At 38.6% G+C, this 15,923-nt stretch overlaps 1 protein-coding gene across 1 annotated transcript in view; it reads right to left on the minus strand.

Moving 5' to 3' along the window:
- Positions 1-956: 956 nt before the first annotated feature.
- dnajc10 (DnaJ heat shock protein family (Hsp40) member C10) overlaps positions 957-15,923 on the minus strand; it is a 49,991-nt gene continuing 35,024 nt past the window's right edge. Inside the window, exons 18-23 of the mRNA XM_033023819.1 lie at positions 14,856-14,989; positions 12,638-12,691; positions 10,092-10,239; positions 5,050-5,172; positions 3,802-3,915; positions 957-2,678 (exon numbers count right to left, since the gene is read on the minus strand). Of these exons, the coding sequence (XP_032879710.1) occupies positions 2,667-2,678; positions 3,802-3,915; positions 5,050-5,172; positions 10,092-10,239; positions 12,638-12,691; positions 14,856-14,989 (585 nt within the window). The 3' untranslated portion in view covers positions 957-2,666. The remainder of the gene's footprint in view (positions 2,679-3,801; positions 3,916-5,049; positions 5,173-10,091; positions 10,240-12,637; positions 12,692-14,855; positions 14,990-15,923) is intronic.

Raw genomic sequence — 15,923 nt, forward strand, 5'->3', positions numbered from 1 at the left:
CTAAGAGGAGACCAGATACAAGTTTATGAAAGGCAGAGATAGGATGGATAGAAGTGTCTCGACCCGAAACGTCACCTATTCCTTCGCTCCATAGATGGTGCCTCACCCGCTGAGTTTCTCCAGCATTTTTATCTACCTTGGATGGGTAGTCAGAATCTTTTTCTCCCAGGCTTGGAATATCAAATGCCAGAGGGCACAGCTTTAAGGTCAGAGGGCTAAGTTTAAAGGAGATGTGCAGGGCAACACAGGGTGTCTAGTGACAGGAATGTGCTGCCATGGTGGGAGCAAATACGATAGAAGTGTTTAAAAGACATTAGATGGGCACATGACTATGCAGGGAATGGAGAGATACGGATCATGTGCCAGATTAGTTTAATTTGCCATTATGTTCGGCACAGATATCATGAGCTGAAGTGTTTTTTTCTGTGCTTTATTGTTCTATGTAAAACAGTTTTAAAAAGATAAGAAATATACCAACCCGAGGATATTTATTTCACAGAGGTTCCGACTGGCATTAGGGCACTAACACCGAAATAGTGACTAAAATCTCGAATAATGCCATTTAATAGCCACTAATGATCTTTATGGGCCTGTCCCACTTAGGCGACTGCAGGAGACTATGCAGTTGCCACATGTTCTCGGGTGGTTGCAGCAGGGGAGTCGCCTTCATGGTCGTGAGGAGTTCCCGCATTCTGGGACATGTTGAAAAATTTGCGGCGACTAGAATGAAGCCGTCATGGAGAGTAGCGAGAATTCTCGTGCCGTAGGTGGGTTGCCAGGAGGTCAAAGGTTCTCGTAGGTTGTAGCCGGTGGTGACCAGTGAATTTCATTGGCTCATTGGGAGAAAAAAAACGTAAGCAGTAGTTTTCAGAACCAAGGATAAACGACCGGTAACGTTAATGTCCGCCAAGTTTCACAACCGTGCGTGTGTGTCTGCGCAAAATGAAGAATCAATATTTGTGAACCATATTCCAATTTTATTAAGTTGAAACAATTGTAGAAACAATTGCAAGTGGAATTACAAAATATCCTACCCATTTTATAATGATTCTGTCTGAATCTCTCTGTAAATGGACAAGACTAAAACAGTGATAGATTATCTGCTTTCTGACAGAACGTTTCACTGTAGTTTTTGCTTGTATTTTTATTTTCCTTTAATACCACTGAGACTTAATCTCTTAAATCCATCTGTAGATTGAGCAGCTCAAATATGAGACTTTAGTGATGAATGCTGGTCTGATCCAGCCAACTTGCACCAGAAGTGAGTTAAGGCATGTGTGAAACATTCATTTGAAAGAAAGAAGTATGCTTATTCTAACTAAAAAAGGACCCAGGAAGCAAGACCGAGTATTCTGACTTCTTTAAAAGGTAATTTACAAAATAGATACAAATTCATTTCTTAGTGTTTGTCTAATACAAAATATATGACTTGGGGTGGTCGCATTATGTCAAAATAAACGGCTAGCTTTATTTGAGAATTACGTTCGCGGAATTTGCATAAAATGCAACAAATTTTGTAAGAATTATTTCACCGCAAGTAACCTTAAATCTACACTAATGCCATGGACAGCAAATGATTCAAGCTGCCACGCAAACCAAAAGCATTTCATAATTAAGAGATTTTCCTGCACAGCAAGAAATAGTTTCAACCCTTCTCTTCCATTGCACAACTGAACACCATGTCACCATATCCAAAACTGTAGTCAAAATACCACTTTAAAAATCACCATTGTACAGTGTTATGCATTAGCAGCTGATCAGTTGCCAAAAGTTGATCAGATTAAATAGAATAAAATACAGGTAACGCAAATACTAAGAACTTATTGGAAAGCATCAGGTACTAATATATATTTCATATTCATTTATAAAGAGTGTTTTACTCTGGTTTCCAATTGAAACTGTTTCATCAACATTAAATTGGTAAACCTAATTCAATGAGCCTATGGCATACAAAATAATTGGCACAAAATTAATTGTGTTTTACCACAACCAGAATAATTATACACTAATTTGCAATGCTCAAACAAACTGCTTTACAGAAACAGCACACTAACAGTTGAAAAAATCCAGCTATTCGCCAAAAGAAAGATACTCATGTTGGACATCCTAGGTCACTTATTTTTGTAAACCAGACTTCTAATGATTATTGTTTTAGAATTCATGCATAAATAATTTCCTTTTGCAAACAAAGTAGTCCTTCTCACATCATTTACATCAGTGCATAATATCACCAGTGATCCCTTTAAGTTGCTACACTAGCAAACCAAATGACAGCAGAAACTGCTGGTGCAAAGATGTTCCAATTTCCCAATTCAATTATCACCGTATTGAATGAATGGTGTGATACTCTTAGTTAATCTACTAAATACTCTAAACAGTTCAGACATATTTTAACAGAGTAGGCTAATGTTGTCAAATAGTACCACACATCAAAAATGGAAAAAATGTGCCAAAATATGAGGTATCAACGAATCCATCAGTAACTTGTAAAGATTATTTTTTGTGTGCACTCAGTTCATTACATTTTATTTATGCATGGATAACCTAGTTTGCAGAATGAGTTTCATCTAGTGTTCCTTGACCAGAACATGGTTGTTTCATTATTTCTTGATGATATTGCAGTTTCAGTTGACATTACCACTTCTGGGGAGAAATGCGATTCAATTTTATAGTTCATCCTGAAAAAGGAAAATTATAACAAATATGAGGAACACAATTTTATTTAGTTTTAGTTTAGTTTAGAGAGATACAGCATGGAAACATGCCCTGCAGCTCGATCACCTGTTCATACTAGTCTATGTTATTCCACTTTCGCATCCACTCCTTACTCACTGGGAATCAATTCTACAGAGGCCAATTAACCTACAAACCCGCATATGTTGGGGACGTGGTAGTGAAAAAGGATCAAATCCAGGCCTATGGCACTGTGAGGCAGCAGCTCAAGGTTGCACCACTGGTTGCCCTATTTAACTAAGCATTTGTAGATCAAATTCCAATAAAAATACACAGAGCTTATTCTTCAGCAGAACAAATAGACGATAAATCTTAAACTTCAAGCTGGAGGAACATTTGGGGACATGTTGGTTTCCCGAGAGCCAATTAGAAACTGGATGTCCCCGACAAGTTAATCCAAGAAAATATATTGAAATTATTACATTTAAGAAACATCCAACTCCAAATTGCTACTTGCTCTGGGTTTGTGTCAACAGGACAGGCAGCATCCCTGGAGAACATGCATAGGTGATGCTTTAAGTCTGGGCCCCTCTTCAGACTGGTTGTGTGGGGGGGGGGGGGGGGGGAGAGAAAGATAAAGGGGCACAGGATAAAGCATGGCAGGTAATAGGTGAAGATAGGTGAGGGAGTATTTTGTTAGGCAGAAGGCTAGTCAAAAGTCAGAGATGAAACAGATTCTATCCCCACCACTCCTCCATCTGGCTTCACTATCTGTAACTCTTCAATCCTTTTGTCTCATACCTTTTTATCATCTCTGACTTTTGTCCAACCATCTGCCTATCAAAACCCCCCCATAGGCAGTGTTGACCTATACCCGCTGTGCTTTGTCCTGCCCCTCCTCTCTTCTAGCTTTCTGTTCCTACCCCCCACGACAACAGTTTGAAGAAGGGACCCGACTCAAAAAGTTACCTTTCCATGTTCTCCAGTGATGCTGCCTGACCCATTGAGTTACTCCAGAACTTTGTGGGTTTTTTTATCCAAAGGGGATCACAAGCATCCCTCCCTCATTCTGTTGCATGGCACTGCAATCTAATCTACACGGTTTAAAAACAGATAGTTCATAATTACCTTTTTTGTTGAAAATGTGCCCATCTTTGGTTGCAGCTCGTCTAATCGTTTTCTTAGTAGCTCAGATATCACTTTAGTATCTCTGGTGTTTATATATTCACCTGTGGCACTTTTCTGTAAGGTACAACATTACATACTTTGCTGAGCAAAACTACATATCACAAAATTGTGGACAGTACATCAGTAACCAGGAAGTATATGTACATTTATAATTTACAATGACAGAATATATCGCCATTGTTCTTGACAATGCAAATTCCTAAATTTCAATATGGAAAATGGAAATTATATTTTTAGAAGCAGAATGGAAGCTGCTGTATATCTATCTTTATTTTGGCCAAGTGACCCAGGGTAGACATCTATGAATATGTGCGTTGTATTCATTAGCATATGCATTTGTGTAGGAGACTTAGGGCACAATAAGTTATTTCGGCTCCCTGTCAGCTATTTTCCGGTAATAGTTTACCATATTGACAGCAAAACGTCAAGAAAGCTGATTAATTGCTCTTCCATTTGCTTTTTTCACAAATGGCATATTATCACAGAGCTTAATGTTAAATTCTTCACAGAATATTGGAACTGAAATTTGATGGTGCAATTATCATTTGAATAGGCTCTTATATACACCAGTCATTTCTCGGGCTCAGAAAGTAGAACAAAATGTCCAATGTTATTTTGTGTGCAGTAAAATTACTAGTCTTCAAAAATCTCAAATGTCACATTTATTTCCCTTTTTCCTATTTGATCAATCCAATCTCTCTTTACATTTTTTGTATCTAATTTGACTAATTTACCTTCTTTCCTGCTTCTTCATTTACCTTGATCTTGGCATCATGATCGGTACGCACATTGTGGGCCGAAGAAGCTGTTGAGCTGTACATCTTTACATTTTGGTAGAAAAAAGGAACTGCCAAAGGCAGCTTCTCCGGAGAATATGGATAGGTTGCGTTTTATGTTGGGGCCCTACTTCAGTCTAAACATCATCTATCTGTGTTATCCAGGGATGTTGCTTGACCTGCTGAATTACTCAAGCACTTGGTGTCCTTTTACATTCAAATCTTGTTGATTAAAGGGAATTATGTAGCTGGTCCCAACCTCAGTTGGCCAGTTGCCTTATTGCCCTCGTTTCTTTGTTGCCAGCTTGCTTTTCTAGCAGATTGCAACGTAAAACTCATTTCATACGAAGAAATACCTATAGCGGCCATCATGTGAAGCACCAGACCAACAATATCCAGCCCAATTGTTTACCTTCTTTTCACCTTGGAAAGGATAGAATTTAACTGTAGGATATGCTCTGATTCCAGCAGTTTGACAAATATGTGGGTTATTCTGACAATCCATCTTTCCTGCATTTACTTTGCCTTTGAATGACTGAAAGAAAACAACATTTATATTAAATGAACAATGAATGATCTGTTAACATTCTACCAATACCACATTTTTCATATTATCCATGTCAAAAGTAGGCATTCAAAAGACACAACACTTTTGTAAATGTCTTCATTGTAATGCTAAAGTTTAAACTGGATACTTACAATGTATAAAGGGAATTAGCGGGTATTTAGATCATGAATAGCACTTAGTAGGCCCACTATTTCAATGTATTATGGAGGATAGATACAATGAACACACTTAACTACACAAAATTCAATATGAAGTTGAGGATTCAATGGTTATTTAGGAAGTGTGAGATTTATTCCCAGCAGCAATTAATGTACTGGCTCACTCACATTTTTGTTCTTGTTCACAAAATACCCTTGGGCCAAGAGGAAAAAGTTCAATTGAATAGACTGAAAAACAAACTCAAATCCAATCCAGCTGTGAGGAAATGAATGGAACATGAAAGACACAATTGAACCACAGGTTTAAAATCCACTGCAGCCAAATAATTTAGTTATATTTGTGGAATGTGCATTGCAATATTTTTTTTACATGTTACCAACAGCTTGGCGCAACAGTAGGTGGTATGAACTACAGACGCTGATAATGTGCTGGTAATCAGTTCCAGGGTGTGCTGATAGTTGTAGATATCACTACATCCCTTGGAATGGTTGTTTGTTTTAAAACACATATAGGAGTGAGAAATGTTTTTGCAGAAAAACTATGCAAAGATTAGCTTTCTAAGTTTGTGAAGGAGCAGGCATGGAAGACCAACTCATGGCATTTACAAAAATTGAAACCAGGCTTCTTTGTCTTGATCAATTTCGCGATTATCACCATTGTCTGCAGGTTTCATAGTATAAAATCCGTTTACATTTGGATCAAACTTCTGGAAGTTTCTAACAGCAACATGGAAGCGCCATCAGAGCAATAACAGTAATTCAAAGAATTCCCCACCATTATTTACCAAGCCAAGTATGTTACCTGGAAGTAAATTTCATCACATTGGAAGATCAAATGATTTAGAAATACCGAACCTGCACTTGTATGCATGATATGAATAATCAGTCCACCCTTTCAGAAAGATTTCCCCCTGTTCCTCAGAGAACTAATAATAGAGTAAACTCTCACTTTGAAAATTGATCACCCTTTCTGAATATTCACAAGTATATTCAAAACAGCATGGCAAAAATAGATCTCTATCAGAACTAGTTTGTTCTTCTTTGTAAACAGAAACGTGAATTTGAATAATATCACTCTACACGTAGTTCTGCTATGATGCTACAGTTGCTTTATGGAAAAATAATTGTGTCAGTGGGGAGGGTTAGGAGCCAAAGATTTTCATACTCGTAATAACAAAGATTTTTCACCCCACAGGATTTCCATAATTAAAAGGTCTTATTTTTGTTACTGCAAGCTAATAATACTAAAGGTTGTATGTTACTTTGTTTAATAGGGTATCATTGGATAAGTCAATAGAAGTGTTAGAATTCCGATTACTGTGGGTGGGGTGGGGTTACATATAAACCTTTTCACCAAAAATATTTTTTGCAAGACTATTTTATTCTGCTTGTCAATTTCCAAAGTAACTTTTAAATAGTTCTCTTGTTTCTTAAAAGAATTAAAGAATCAAATTATTTTGTGCAAAGTAAGAGCTGAACTTTCAGTAAACCACATTTTTTTTTTCTCTCCCACAAATTACTAATTTTGTTCCATTCTGTTTGTCGTTTTTATTGCACAATCCGCAAGCATTGCCAATTTTCATTTCACTGCACATCTCGTATGCGTATGTGACGAATAGACTTGACTTGACTAATAATGGATCATGGAATGTCTTAAAATAGGTAATTTCAGTGAGTCCATCAATTCAGCCCTATTTTCTCATAATTAACATTGTTAGTAGTTAGCATTGTCAATAAATTTGCAATGCCACAAATATTGGTGGTATAGTGCACGGTGAGGAAGGCTACCTAAATTTATAACGCATCTAGATCATTCGGGCAGATGGGGCAAGAAATGATAATAGAATTTAACTCTGACAAGTGTGAGGTGTTGCATATTTCTCTCCACCTCACACCTGAGCCAAACTACTGACCGATTGTGTATAGCTGTGGCCCAAGTACTAATTCCTGCACTAGTCACATCTACCAACCTGAGAAAGACTTGTTTATTACTATTCTTATTTCTGTCTATTAAGCAACTCTCAATAATTGGCACTGTATTAACCCCAAGTTCACTTGCTCTACTCTCGTTGATCTATCTCTTGCATGAGACCTGATTTTTAAAAATCTACAAATCCAAACACATCACACCTACTGGGTTCTCCTTAGCTATTATACGTCGCATCCTCAAAGAATTTCAATAGATTAGAGAAATATGATTTCTCTTTTCTAAATCCTGTTATTCTTTTCCAAGGTGTCCTGTTATTACAGCCTTCATTGTACATTCCCTTACGACTGGTGATATAGACACAAAAAGCTGGAGTAACTCAGCGAGACAGGCAGTATCTCTGGAGAGAAGGAATGGGTGATGTTTCAGGTCGAGCATTCTTCTCGACCCGAAAAGTCACCCATTTCTTCAGTTTTAACCAGCATCTGCAGTTCCTTCTTACGCCTTACTACTGGTGTTGGTGATTCCTTTTTCCCTCTACCTCTTTTTTAGATAGGGAGTCATACCTGGACCATTCAAGGCCCTGCAGAATGTTGAGAGAGGATGAGCAATGTACTCACTAACTATTTAGCCCTTTCTTTCGTATGCTGGGATCAAGATAATTGGTTCCATGGATTTTATCAGCTCCCAGCAACGTCACTTGAATCTTTAGTATTTTTGGAAAAACTATGTGGCAATCTTAACCGAAGAAAACAATGTACCTGCTTAATTCCTATAGCATTTCCATATTCCCCATTATAAATTCTTCTGCCCCTGTCCGTAAGGGACTCCATTTGTGCTCACTACTATTGTTTACCTACCCTTAGAAGCTTATACTTTGTTCTTCTTTTTACACGTTAGAGATACAGTGTTGAAACAAGCCCTTCTGCCCAAATTGTCTGCGCCGCCCAACGATGACCTTGTACACTAGCACTATCTTACACACTAGGGCAATTTTGACAGAAGCCATTTAACCTGCAAACCTGTTAGTCTTTGGAGTGTGGGAGGAAACAAGGGCACCCGAGAAAACCCACGCAGGCACAAGGAAAACGTACAAACTCCTTACAGACAGCACTCATAGGCAGGATCGAACCCGGGTCTCTGGCACTGCAAAGCAGCAACTCTACCACTGTGCCTCCCTTTTATTATACTTTGTCTTACTTTATTAACTTATTTGTCCTCCTTTACGGAGTTCTAAAGTGTTTTCAGTCCTCAGGTAAACTGCTATCTCTACTAAACAATGCATATTCTGCAGAAGTGTTTTTTGTGCTCAGCTGGCTGAGTTCGGAAAACGCACAGTCCTCACTGAATTTCAGATAGTGAGGAGTGAGTCCATGATAGAATTTTAAAATAGTAACACAAGAGATGGCAGATGCTGCAAGAACAATCTGCAGCAAAAATTTATTTTACCATCTCCAGCTTTTTGTTCTCCAATTACCTCTACCTGCCTCTGTTACTTCCATCATCTGACTGTGATCTGCTAATCAACCCATCCTCATCTGTATTTGCATATTTGTTTGCTAGCTCTTTCCTTTTCCTCCACGTCTTTGTACTGGCTACTTTCCATCTACCCTTCCAGTCCAAATGAAGGCAAAATGTCATCCGTCCACCTCTCCACAGGCGTTACCTGACCCGCTGGGTTCCTCTAGTGCAGTGGTTCCCAACGTGGGGCGTTCGCCCCACAGGGGGGCAATTTGATTTTTAAGGGGGGCAATTGAGGAGGTCTGGGTCCAAATTTTCGATTTTAATTTTTTTGGATTTTCTATCAGGTAAACATATGTAGTTTATGTTTCAGATGTTATTTTGAGTAAATAATTTTTTTTGGGTAAAAAAGGTATTTATTGTGTAGTTATTACATAATCACCGCGCCATCGCTCTTCATGCACGTCGCACGAAGCGCGCGAGGTCATGGGAGAACCTTATTTATTGAATTGGATTTAGAAATGCGATTCAGAGCTTTTGCTAAGTTACCTTTTTCTTTTTTTTTTTACAATTTTTTAGTAATTTCCTGCTCAGAACTTTAACTGTCTTTTGTTTATTTCATTTTTCTTTTTCATGGATGCCATGTTCTTTTGAAGCTTGTTTAAACCAAGGTATTGGCGTTTTAAGCTTCTTCAGCTGAAACGGAGTTCACTTTTTAAATGATAAGAATTATATATCACCACATGGTTGGGGGGGGGGCATCAGGATTTTAGAGGTGATTAGGTGGGGCATGACCAAAAAAAGGTTGGGAACCACTGCTCTAGTGCCTCTTTTTTGTTTCTTTTTGCTGCAGAATTAAATGATTTAGTGGGACATGATGAAGATTGGCAAGGTAGATAAATGGAATTCTACCAGTTTGCAGCAGAGGTTTGGACGAGTTCCGGTATAGCGAGGGTAAAAAAAGTGAGATTGGTGAAGAGATGACGGAGCTATTTGGCAGAATACAAAACTTGCAACCTCAGCCTTACAATCTCACAACCATTCTTCACCTCATCAATTGAATGACACAGACATTTTATATATTCCCTTATTTTATCAAAAGAATAATGTAGAAAGATAAAACGATTCAACATCATTTTGCAAAAACGTTAAAGCACAGAGTATGAAGAAAGATCTCAACCCAAAACGTCACCTTTTCCTTTTCTCCAGAGATGCTGTCTGACCCACTGAGTTATTCCAGCATTTTGTGTCCAGCTTCAGTTTAACCCAGCATCTGCTGTCCCTTCCTACACAAGCACAAAGAAACATACCGTTCGACATTGCAATGACAAGATAATTACCTTAGCAAGAAGTTCAAACTCTGGAGCAAAGTTCTGACAAGGACCACACCAAGGTGCATAGAAATCAATGATCCAGTGGTCCTTTCCCTTTAATACTTTGTCTGCAAAGTCTGCTGGTGTTAATTCAATGGAGCTTTGAGGAAGGAACCTGGACAAATAAAAAGTCAAGTTTGAAACGGAACTGCAGTTGCTGGTTTACACAAATGGCCACAAAATGCTGGAGTAACTCAGCGGGTCAGGTAGAATCTCCGAAGAACATGGATAAGTGAAGAATGGTCTTGACCCGAAAAGTCACCTATCCATATTCTCCAGAAATACTGCCTGTCCCGCTAAGTTACTCCAAAGCTTCATGTCCTCAAATGAAAGTTGATCAACTAAAAATTGAAGGTGAATATTTAGCAGTTTGTGCTGAGTGCCATTTATCTCCACCTTCTTTGCACTTAAAGTTACATGAAAACATAGCATGTAGAGGAACTCTTTAGCCTGTTCAACCAAATCATAGCTGCACTGTATCTCCACCTCATTTTCATATCCTTGATCTGCACCCCATGATCTTAATCGTATACTTCAATTCGTCCATTGTCCACCATTTTTTTTTGTGGGAAATGAATTTTAGATACCTAGGTAAGACTTTATAGCCATTCTTAAATTTGGATCTGTATAAAATTTGCAATGATTTTTCCAAGGCCCTGTACAGAAACACTACTTTTTCCTTTGCATATCCTAACTCCCTTCAGATATCACCCAACTTCCATAAGACTTTGTGTTAAGAGTCATAGTGCTACAGTGTGGAAACAGGCCCTTCGGCCCAACTCGACCACACTGGCCAATATGTCCCAGCTACACCAGTCCCACTAGTTTGGTCCATATCCCTCCAAACCTGACCTATCCATGTACCTGTCTAACTGTTTCTTAAATGTTGGGATAGTCCCTGCCTCAACTACCCCCTCTTGCAGCTTGTTCCATACACCCACCACCTTTTGTGTGAAAAAGTTACTCCTCAGATTCCTATTAAACCTTTTCCCCTCCACCTTAAACCTATGTCCTCTGGTCCTCGATTCATCTACTCTGAGCAAGAGACTGTGCATCTACCTGATCTATTCCTCTCATCATTTGATACACCTCTATAAGCTCACCCCTCATCCTCCTGCGCTCCAAGGAATAGAGTCTCAACCTAGCCAACCTCTCTCTATAGCTCAGATCCTCTAGTTCTGGCAACACCCTCGTAAATCTTCGCTGTATACTTCTGCATAATTTTCATGCAGACTCAAAAAGAACTTCAGCCTAATAAGTCCTTTTGAGGTGTGATCACACTTGTAATCCAGGAAATGAAACGGCCTACTTTAGTCTAGTTTGGAGATAGTGTGGAAACAGGCCCTTCAGCCCACCAAGTCTGCACCAACCAGCATTCACCCATACAAAAGTGCTATCCTACACACTAGGGACAATTTTACAGAAGCCAATTAACATTCAAACCTGCACGCCTTTGGAATGTGGGAGGCCAAAGTTGGACCAAAATTGGACCCTTGAAGACTGAAAAGGGTCGATTTATTATGGGGAACAAGGAAATGACAGATGAGTTGAACAGATACTTTGGATCCGTCTTCACTAAAGAGTCTTAAGAGTCACAAACAATCTTCCTGATGTACCAGTGGCCAGAGGATCTGGGGTGATGGAGGAACTGAAGGAAATCCACATTAGGCAGGAAATGGTGTTGGAGAGACTGATGGGACTGAATGCTGATAAATCTCCAGGGCCTGATGGTCTGCATCCCAGGGTACTTAAGGAAGTGGCTCTAGAAATTGTGGATGCATTGGTGATCATTTTCCAATGTTCTATAGATTCAGGATCAGTTCCTGTGGATTGGAGGGTAGCTAATGTTATCCCACTTTTTTAAGAAAGGCGGGTGAGAGAAAACAGGGAATTATAGACCAGTTAGCCTGACATCGGTGGTGAAGAAGATGCTGGAGTCAATTATAAAAGATGAAATAGCGACACATTTGGATAGCAGTAACAGGATCGGTCCAAATCAGCATGGATTTACGAAGGGGAAATCATGCTTGACTAATCTTCTGGATTATTTTGAGGATGTAACTAGGAAAATGGACAAGGGAGAGCCAGTGGATGTAGTGTACCTGGACTTTCAGAAAGTATTTGATAAGGTCCCACATAGGAGATTAGTGGGCAAAATTAGGGCACATGGCCTACTCCTGCACCTATTGTCTATTGTCTAATCTAGCAACTAGTTTGTGTGGGTATTGCAACTTCCATTGCTCAGCAAAATCAATTACTTTCATGGAACATATCTCACTAATTTTAAGAGAAGCTTATATCTAAATTAAACTTTAATCTTAGATATGCGAGTCTATGCTACCTTTGTCTTTTGTTCGAATCAGAAAACACCATACAATAATTGAGAGCTTGTTTCATTTGCAAAAACTGTTACATTTTAAGGTTTGATCATTAATTGGCTGCTAACAGATTAAATATTTTAAGATATTAATTTTCAACGTCAACCTATAGTCAACCAGACCATGCAAACTTACCCCAATGCCCAAGACCCAAGCGACTGTGCATTCCTGGACCAACCATTATAACTACTGTAGGAAGAAATAAGAAACTATTATACCTAAATCAAAAGATGGAGATGTACAGTGCCCTTCATAATGTTTGGGACAAAGAAACATCATTTATTTATTTGCCTTTGTACACAATTTGAGATTTGTAATAGAAAAAAAATCACGTGGTTAAAGTGCACATTGACAGATTTTATTAAAGGCCATTTTTATACATTTTGGTTTCACCATGTAGAAATTACAGCTGTGATTATACATAGTGGCCAAATCACCTGATCTGAACCCAATTGAGCATTCCTTTTATATGCTGAAGAGAAAATTGAAGGGGACTAGCCCCCAAAACAAGCATTAGCTAAAGATGGCTGCAATACAAGCCTGGCAGAGCATCACCAGAGAAGACACCCAGCAACAGGTGATGTCCATGAATCGCAGACTTCAAGCAGTCATTGCATGGAAAGGATATGCAACAAAATACGAAACATGACTACTTTCATTTACATTACATTGCTGTGTCCCAAACATGATGGTGCCCTGAAATGGGGGGACTATGTATAAACACTGCTTTAATTTCTACACAGTGAAACCAAAATGAATAAAAATGCCCTTTATTAAAATCTGACAATGCGCACTTTAACCACATGTGATTTTTTTCTATTACAAATCTCAAATGGTGGAGTACAGAGGCAAATAAGTAAATGATGGGTCTTTGTCCCAAACATTATGGAGGGCACTGTACATTAACTGGGGTTATTCAATTACCAAGAATTGGTTTGGTCAAAGTGATGGATAACATGTTTGACACAACTACCGAAGGATTGTAAAAATTCTCTGCCCAAGATAGGTTTTCCCAGATAATGTTCTTCTCTTTGACATTTCACCAGTGACTACTGGAATGAAGATTTATTTATTCTGGAGCTTGACTCTCAATTAATCTTTTTTTCTTCATCCATGCAAACAATGTTGTTCATGCCATTGACCAATTCCAAGCTTCTGCTTTATTTCTCGCAAGGACCTCAATTGTTCCAAGGCTTGATGTTCACAATCCTCTTGAACTGACTGCTCCATTGCAATGTTTCAATCTTCAATTCACCTTAAATGTATTACTGACAACCTAATTCTCATCAGCTAGTGTTTTAATGTTCAACACTTTTGTGTTCTGGAAAATTAATGAATTCTGCCTGTGATTTCTGCTATATACAATTGCCATATTTAACTCAATCTTCAAGATTCCCTGAAAGGTGAATATTTACAGGGCAGTAAAGATTCTTTTTGCAGATTGAAAATTCTGTACCAGTGCAGCATCTCTATTTCCAACTGCAACTAATCTTTATGGAGAACATTAATTTTTATGCCGAATTTTGACAGCTACATTCACTATGAGATAAAACATATCAACAAATCATGACCCTTATAACCACCATATTTAGCAGATTTACCCTAATTATAATACATTTTCAACACAATGCTCCAATTTGGACAAATTAGATTTTCCACAACTGAATGATTGTTTACCCCATCAACTATGCTTTCCAGTTCCTCATTTAAATACACTGTTATCCTGGGCAGGTAATTAGACATACACAGCATTTGTAGCACGTGCCTATCGTCAGTGCTTTTATTGTGATGGCACTACTTACCGGCACCTCGAAGTTAAATGGCACTATTTTGTTTTCTGATCAGGTGATATGTATGTTTACAAGAAAAGCACTGCTTAAAGTTAGCAGAAATCTAAAGTTAAAAAAACAGTTTTAAGCAGAAACTGAAGAATTAGTGATTCTGGAGTGGCATGGTAGGGAATGGTGCTGCTTTGTGTGGAGTTTGCATATTCTCCCTGTAACCGTGAGGTTATCCCCAGATGCCTTGCTTTCTGCCCACATCCCAAAGAAGTGCGAGCTGGTAGGTTATTTACCTCAAGTGCAGGTGGATGGTAACAGAATCCCAGGAAGAGGAGTGGGGGGGGAAAGGTAAAGGGGCATGTGAGAGAGAATAGGTTATAGGGAAATACAGTAAGTGGCGGAATGGAATTGAAGGGAAGAGCTGCATATACTCGATGGTTTCCTATTTCAGAAGGAAATATGAGAATTATGAAATTGCAACTTTCACGCAAGCCATTACTCAAATGAGGTTAAATTGACTATCAATTAAATAGTTTCACAAAGTACACATGAAGCTTTTTAATAATACATACTGGTATTTATAGGCATTATTAGTGTTCAGTGGGAAGAGTCGTATCTCTGGGTAGGCCTGCACATTTTCTTTCTGACACAGGGAATGGTACTTCTGACAGTCCATGCTGCCTACTTTGACCGTTCCATTTAGCATCTACAAAGAGAAGCCAGCTATACATTAGTACCCAAAATAATTTAGGGAAAACTGAGCCTTGCGAAATCTACTGGATGCACAAATTTGAGTGTTGCAATGACAAGTACTTACCCAGGTACATAACTCGACAATTATACATTGAATATAATTTCCTTAGCAGGATTGAAATAGAAAGTTTATGGATCAATATTAGCTCAAAGCCTTTCAAATGTATCTATCTTATACTGACATTGGGAGACTGGATCATACCTGTAGGTATTACCCTGCTTTGTAGCTCCATGTGTAAACTAAAAGACATTGCTTTCTAAACAATATTTGTCAAGTCACAGGAAGATTTGGTTCTATGCTCGGATCCAGTGACCTACCTTGCTGAACACGGCACATGGTGCAGCATATGCAGACGTATTTAGCAAAACACAACACTGAGTTCTTTGCCACGTTTATCTTTCAAACTATCACGCATTCTGTTCAATGCAACAGGACAGGTGACATAGAATCCTCTCATAACTATTATTTGTGATGGAGAAAAAATAAAAAGAAACAATAAACTTCACCTTCCAGGAAAATGCAAAAGTCAGTTAAAGCTCATATCTTTTTTTATCTCCAGGGCAGCTCCCAGGCTCTGGAACTCCCTCCCCCAACTGATCCGCAATTCCGTGTCCCTCACCATCTTCCAGTCCCGCCTCAAGACCCATCTCTTCACCTCTGCCTATCCTTAGCCCCACGTCCCCCTCCCTTTTCATCTGTGCATTAATTGCCTCATATTGTGTTTTGAATTGAATTCTGTCTTTACTTTGTGTACTAGTCATGTTTCTACTATTTATTTCATTCCTCTTACATGTTTTTCTTCTACCTGCTAAATTTTTGTAAGGTGTTGAGACTCTTGAAAGGCGCCCATAAATAAAATTTATTATTATTATATCTTTATCAACTG

Source organism: Amblyraja radiata, chromosome 7 (genome assembly GCF_010909765.2).
Source record: "Amblyraja radiata isolate CabotCenter1 chromosome 7, sAmbRad1.1.pri, whole genome shotgun sequence".
In the NCBI taxonomy this organism is placed as follows: Eukaryota; Metazoa; Chordata; class Chondrichthyes; order Rajiformes; family Rajidae; genus Amblyraja; species Amblyraja radiata.